General features: G+C 26.3%; 2 protein-coding genes across 5 annotated transcripts in view; one reads left to right on the top strand and one right to left on the bottom strand.

Annotated features, from left to right (window-relative positions):
• LOC108695022 (LETM1 and EF-hand domain-containing protein anon-60Da, mitochondrial) overlaps positions 1-3,328 on the top strand; it is a 3,838-nt gene extending 510 nt beyond the window's left edge. For both annotated transcript variants that reach the window (XM_018204740.1, XM_018204741.1), the window contains exons 2-7: positions 235-686; positions 770-940; positions 1,130-1,444; positions 1,600-2,070; positions 2,152-2,592; positions 2,773-3,328. In XM_018204740.1, the coding sequence (XP_018060229.1) occupies positions 235-686; positions 770-940; positions 1,130-1,444; positions 1,600-2,070; positions 2,152-2,592; positions 2,773-3,183 (2,261 nt within the window). In that variant the 3' untranslated portion in view covers positions 3,184-3,328. The remainder of the gene's footprint in view (positions 1-234; positions 687-769; positions 941-1,129; positions 1,445-1,599; positions 2,071-2,151; positions 2,593-2,772) is intronic.
• A 3,756-nt stretch (positions 3,329-7,084) lies between these two features.
• The window catches only part of LOC108695118 (ras-related protein Ral-a), a 4,591-nt gene continuing 4,290 nt past the window's right edge, over positions 7,085-7,385 (bottom strand). For 2 of the 3 annotated variants that reach the window (XM_018204877.1, XM_018204878.1), the window contains exon 6: positions 7,190-7,259. Coding sequence is in view for 1 of the 3 variants with exons in the window: in XM_018204879.1 (XP_018060368.1) it covers positions 7,155-7,259 (105 nt within the window). In the remaining 2 variants the exon portion in view is untranslated. Of the gene's footprint in view, positions 7,260-7,385 lie in introns of all 3 variants that reach the window. The other variant, XM_018204879.1, reaches the window with a different exon arrangement.

The raw sequence follows: 7,385 nt of genomic DNA, 5'->3' as shown, positions 1-7,385 counted from the left end.
TGTGTGTGTGTGTGTGTGTGTGTGTGTGTGTGTGTGTGTGTGTGTGTGTGTGTGTATATGTATGAAATATTTAATTTTTACTTTAATTCTTTCAATTATTAATAGGAAAAGCAAAATATTATTACTATTAAAAAATAACTTGTAATTTATGCTAGGATTAAATAAGTTAAACTATTTTGCTCCATACTTTATAATTATTTAAAAAATTGGAAACAGCTAATTCTATATTTTCAGGATACTCTCCGTTTAAATTATGGTACAATACCAATCATACAATGGGTAGCATATCTTTAATTTATACTCGTTTGAGAGATCCAAGAAGATTATTGCTGGAGCCTATAGTGCTACCAATGTATATTAATAATAAAACATGTCTACAAATTCGTACCTTTTATGTAACTCCAAGTTGGAAGGGTCAAGAGTCATCATCTAAGATTGAAGAAACGGTGAAGAATATTAAAGAAGAAAAAGAACTTCAAAATAAAACAGTAGATAGTATTGCCATGAAAAATAGTGAGCAACCAAAAAAAGCTGTTGCTAAAGTTACAATATGGCAAAAAGTTAAGGGCGAGATATTGCATTATTATCATGGATTTCGATTATTTGGTCTCGATTTGAAAGTATCAGCAAAATTAATATGGAGAGTTTTACATGGGAAGGAACTTAGTAGAAGAGAACATCGTTTAGTATGTTAAGCAGATTACATTTGTTATATATCAGTTTGATATATATTAGTATTAAGATAATAATCAGTCATATTTTCTGACAGCTGGTAAAAACAACTGGGGATATGTTCAGATTGATTCCATTCTCTGTTTTTATTATTGTTCCATTTATGGAATTTTTATTGCCAGTGGCAATTAAATTATTCCCTGGCATGCTACCTTCTACTTTTCAGACAGCAGTTGAAAAAGAAGATAAACTTAAACAGGCTTTGAAGGTAAAATACCAGATTTCAAATTTAAGATATTAAAATATAAAATCTAATAAAAAAAAAAAATATATATATATATATAAACAGAACTTGACAAATATAATGTATATGAATATCACATAAAATAGTATAGTAACCTACTTTAATAAAAGCTTAAATATTATTTTAATAAATATCTTTTTTTTTTATAAACAGGTTAAGATAGAAATGGCGAAATTTTTACAAAAAACATTGGACGAAATGGCGTTACAATCATCAGATCACAAATCTGAAAAAGCTAAAGAATTTGCAGAATTTTTCTACAAAGTACGGACAAGTGGTACTGTTGCGACCAACGAAGAAATCATGAAATTTAGCAAAGTTTTCGAGGATGAAATTACTCTAGATTCTCTCTCACGATTACAACTAATTGCTTTATGCCGTGTATTAGATGTGCAAACACTTGGAACTACCAATTTTTTAAAGTTTCTACTTAGGATGAGACTCAGAAGTCTTACTGCAGATGACAAAGTATGTATTCATGAAGTATAGTCTTCATTTTCTTTATGTAAAATTATTTTTTCTATTTCTCTCTCACACACACACACACACACGCGCGCGCGCGCGCGCGCGCGCACGTACACAAATACATTAAAATATCAAATCCTTTTTTTCAATGATAATAGCTAATTGAGAAAGAAGGAGTTGAAAGCCTAACTAGAGCTGAATTGCAACAAGCTTGCAGAGCACGTGGTATGCGTGCTTATGGATTACCAGAGAGCAGATTAAAAGAACAATTATCACAATGGTTGGATTTAAGTTTAATTAAAAAAGTTCCACCCTCTTTATTATTATTATCACGAGCGCTTATGATACCAGAAACGATGCCTATGTCGGACAAGCTAAAGGCAACTATTTCAGCCTTGCCTGATACGGTTGTGGCACGTACAAAGGGTGCTATTGGAGAGAAAGAAGGTAAAGTGGATCATAGAACCAATATCGAAATTATAAAAATGGAAGAACGCAAAATTGAAGAAGAGAGAAAAGAAAAGAAAGAAGCTGAACCACAGTCTATTCCGGAATCTAGTACTAAAACAGATGAAATTACTACTACTGATGTCAAAGTTTTGGAGCAAGCTCTGGATTCAATTGGCAAAGTTAGTAAATAATTGAAATATATATGCAAGTAATTCTTTAATATTTACAACTTTCTTAATATTATATTATCTTATTTTTAGGATAATAAAACTATGGCTGTAGAGAAAGAAGAAATCAAGGAACTTAAGGAAGAAATGGCAGAGTATCAAGAAGATATTAAGGAATTGTATCAAATTAAAGCGGAAGCAAAAGGTCAAACAGATATAGAAAACATTAAAATATCAAAAGGTGCTAATAGACTTTTCAAAAAGGTAAATAAAATGATCTCAAAAATGGATGCCGTTTTGTTGGAGCTCGAACAATCCGAGAAAAAAGTTAAACAAAGAATCGAATCGTTGGGTCCTGATGAGAAAAAGGATGCCAAAGATGTTGAAGAATTAGTTAAAATAGATGAGCTGATTGCAGCCATTAAACAAATCCAAAGTGTACCCGATGAACATCGTTTAAAACGCATAGCAGAAATTTTAGGAAAAATTGATGACGATCGAGACGGTGCAATAAAAATAGAGGATGTATTAAAGGTACAAAACAAACTAAAAATTTTTATTAATAAAATCCTACAATATTATCCTACAAATAAGATAATATAATATTGAAAATCTTGTAAATATTATATATAAGCATGATTATACAACTTTATATTATATATTGATATTACATTTATTTATTGATATATTAATCACGTAATATAATTTTTACAGGTTGTAGAATTAATAGGTAAAGAAGATGTTAACTTAAGCAAAGAACAAGTAAATGAATTGATAGAATTAATGGATAAAGAAGAAGTATTAGAAGTAGAGGAACAAATACAAAAATCGTTGGAAAAGGATTCCAAGACTTCTCAACCAGAAGAGAATATAAAAGCTACGCATAAATCTACGGTTCCAGCTACACCAGTAACAACTGAGCCAGGATATGGAAAAGAGGAGTTAGTAGATGATGCTGTCAGAGAATCCAGTAAAACTTATGGAAATCAGAATATTGAAGAGAATAAGCAGAAATCAACTGTCGTTCTTAAAAGTAATTCCAAATCTGATGAGATAAAAAATCCTCCAATTACATCAGGTGTTCAATCAACAGCGAAAAAAGCAGAAGGTTCTAAACAACTGTGATTAGCGCACAATAAAGTATAAATTAGTATATGTAATTATCAGCAATATTTTTACTGAAATGATGTTTGATATGGATCTTTGTTTTATGTATATCTTACATATTCTTTTCCTTAGAAAAATTTGTAATTTCTTCAAATAGACCAATAGTAACATATTTAAAAAGATAAATCTTATATTGATACAAGGCACAAAGATGTCATTATTTAATTGGCCATAATTATTATGTTGTACATAGAAAAAAACATATATTGAATATACATAATATATTAGTCACTTATAATATTTGAATAATATTAAGTATTGTGTAATATTGATTTCTAATTTTTTTTATATGCACACACAAAAACCCGAAGTTTCCCATTGAAGAATGTGATGCATTTAACAGCATCATTTATTCTCTTTTATTCATAATAATGTACTTGTGTTGATCATAAATGCATTGTTAAAATATTTATTCTGTAATTAATTGTCGATGTTATATATTATAATCTTAAAAGGAATGAATAGAATATCGTTAGCTTAAACATTGACAATAAATTACAGATATATTAAAAATGTTTTTTTACTACAATCCTCTGGGTTTTCAGTAAGCCGAGAGGATAAATCATTCCAACTGTCTTCTCAATGCCATTGTATACGTGTTGATACACTGAGCATAAATATCACTAATTCAAAATAATAGTCTTCAACTATATTACTTTGTAAAATTCAATACTATTGTTACAAAGTAATTGGTTGCTCAAAGCAAGATAAATATACAGTAATTCATAATTTTATTTCCATTTATGAAAAACACAGGGAAGCAAAAAACCTTAACATAAAAATATAATATTATTTGTGCTTTGTACTACGTAGAGAATTAAATTTGCAAAAAAAATTCTACCGTTTGCACGGTAATTTTATGTGACAAGATGTTACATCAATTTCGGAGCCCTATATGTACATAAGAGAAGAAATATTTATTGCATATTTGTTACTCTATAATATTAATCGAACGAAGATCATCTAAATGTATTATAAAGAAAGAAGATGAATTCAGAAAGAACATTCAGAGTGATCTATTTCTTTACTTCTGCGCATGTGAAAGTCTAAATGTAAATGTAAGAAAATATATTATTTTTTTAAATTTTTATAGGCTCTTTCAAAAGAAATAAAACTGTGACATTAAGTATCCTACAAAAATGAAGTTTTTATAAAATTATATATATTGTTGCATCATTCTATTTTATTTGTTCTATTTCCTATGTTTCGTTGCTTCTTTGCATTTGCTGCAAAAATAATTAATTTCGAAAAGAGATATTTTAAATTTTGATATATAAATCCAACAATTATAAATAAATATAATATATTGTTATATTACATGCTATGAAAAATCATTTCATAGCTCTGTCATTTTACATATAACATCATAAAATAAAAGTATTTATTTGAAAAATCATTATTGTTGTAAATATTTTTAAAAATATATTTAAAAATATTTTTAATAATAAAGAAATATACAAGTATAATTACATGACAAAATTTAAATTATGTACAATTATTTCATGAATCTTAAATAAAGAATTATTCTTTTTCATGTATTTATTCTACAGGTACAATAAATCCATTATAATAATCAATTTTCGAATATATTGATCAGTTACATTTTTTTTGTTGGTATTTGTTTACATTGGCATTTATTAAGTAAATAATATATTTTACAATAAATAACATTATATGTTGTAGGGAAAATTATTATGTTTAGATCTAATTTTCTTAATGACATTTTGATGTATAAAATAACTAGTTTCAACAAAAATTGTTTTACAAATAAAAATTTATTTTTTATCACTTCGATAAGTAGAATACTTGCTAAAATAAACTAATTAATTACATTTTTCACATATAAAAATAAAATTTCTATTAAGTTTTCAGTTACATATATTTCGTTGTTTGCTAATACATAACATACATAAGTAATTTATTTATTTATAAGACTATTTCATTGAAATGTGAAAATAAGTTATTTAAAAATCATTTATCATAATAATAATATAAAAGATATTTAATATATCATATGTTTTAATAATATTAGAATTTAATATATATCTATAGCTTCTACTTAGAATTGGTTAATTACAAAATCTTTTGGATATAAGTGAATGGATAAATATAATAATGTTAAATAATAAATCACATCGGTATTAAATAAAAACGCGTTTAATGTATGATAAAATAGCAGATCAAACATAAAATTGCAAAGATATAGTGGTCAGAAAATGTGTTGCGCGCTCGTGTGTATGTGTGTGTGTGTGGGTGTGTGTGTGTGTGTGTGTGTGTGTGTGTGTGTGTGTGTGTGTGTGTGTAAATATCTGAATCTAAATGTTGTTATAAAATTCTTCTAAAGGATTTTAAAGTTTGATTGACCTCATTACATTAACACTTAAAAGGCACAATCAACATCAACAGTACAAAAGTATCAAAATTAAATAGACAAATATTTCACTTTTCTTTCATAAGAAAATTACTGTAATATACGCATTCTGTGAATTTTAATGACCATTCTGTAATACAATTCTCAAGTCACTTTTCTCTTCGTTAAAGCTGCATTAAAATTGATTATTTTATCTGCATAAATGCGCCTCATAGAGGTAGAAGTTTTTAAACAAGTGACTTAATTAATTATGTGAATTAATTATACAATCAGTCTCTAATATTACAGTCTAATATGTTAAACATAAAAATTCATTTTTTTTTACATCATGACTTGATATTTCAGATGTGCGAGTAACGATGTACGCTAAATGCTACTATAAAATACTATTATAAAATAAGCCACTGGTAATCTATTACTACATAAATTAGAAATTATAATAAATCAATTTTTGTAACAAAACCTTCTCTTGATTTTATGCTAAAATTTATACTTAAACCTAAATTTTTTATATTTGCACGCAAAATGTGTCCACTTTTACATAATAAAATTTAATATACAACATTGTATACAACAAAGACAAATAATTATTAAAGTATTATAACCGTTATAAAATTCACTCACACGTTCGAGATATCAAACTGCATTATAAAATGCTATGATAAAAATAACTATATAAAATAAAACATAGCAGATATATTAAAACTATGTGAAACACATATATATGTATGCATATAATATATAAACAAATTGCTTACAAATTATAAGTTTTTGTTACTTTACAGTGTTATGACTACTTTGATTGTATCTGAACTTTGATTGTATCTTTCTTCATTATATCAATCAAAATATGCAAAAGAATTCCATTCACATTCTCTATAATTTTAAATGATTTTTTAAACAAATTAAAGAGTGCTGAACTCATTAAAGGTTATAAATAAATAAATGCGAAAGACAGCTAAGAATGCAATTATTTTATTTCAACATGAACGTAATTACATTATTTGCATAATCGAAAAAACAAAACAAATAATCTTCATAGTAATATGTACCGTTTACATTTTCGATCTCCTCAAATATGTTATCGATATCACTTATGTTTCAGCACTCTAAAGACAAGTAATATTGCAAATAATGTTGCATGCATTTCTGTAATTTTATGCTATTATAAATGTTATAAATTTTGTTCAATTTTTTTCAATTCAAATATCATATCTTATATAAATATATTACATAATACATAATATAAACTAGAAAGTAATAAAATGTATTGCTATTAAAATTTTTTAAATAGTTTCGTAGAAAACAGGTATAATGAACCATATTTTTGAAATATATATCAATTACTATATATAATACATATAAATATATTAGAATAGATTGTATAGTATATCTTAAGTTTTAGATATATTTGAATAGCGAAGATTAAAAGCGTCAATTCACTGTAAAGTATCAGAAAACTTTCATTTTTATATAAATACAGTTCTCTTACGCTTAGCTTTCAATTATATAGGAGTTGAACCTTCCATAACATAAGCTACATATTGTTTTATGTTTGTTATAGCAAGATGCAGCACTTTGTTTCCTTATTACGTTCACTCCCATCTCCTTGGTTTTCCTGTGCCTTGCGAGCAGCTATTGCTCTCATTAAATCAAAGAATACCTGCAACGTGAAGTAAATGTCTTTATTTATTTCTATGTAAATTGATTTTTTGAAACATATTATATATTAATGATTGAAAATATATAAAAAAAGAACTATCAATGTAATATTACAAGTAAATTATAA

The sequence above is a fragment of the Atta colombica genome, unplaced genomic scaffold (assembly GCF_001594045.1).
Source record: "Atta colombica isolate Treedump-2 unplaced genomic scaffold, Acol1.0 scaffold126, whole genome shotgun sequence".
NCBI classification, from domain to species: Eukaryota; Metazoa; Arthropoda; class Insecta; order Hymenoptera; family Formicidae; genus Atta; species Atta colombica.
Note: the sequence above shows the minus strand (reverse complement) of the source record. Positions and strands in the feature narration are given on the sequence as shown.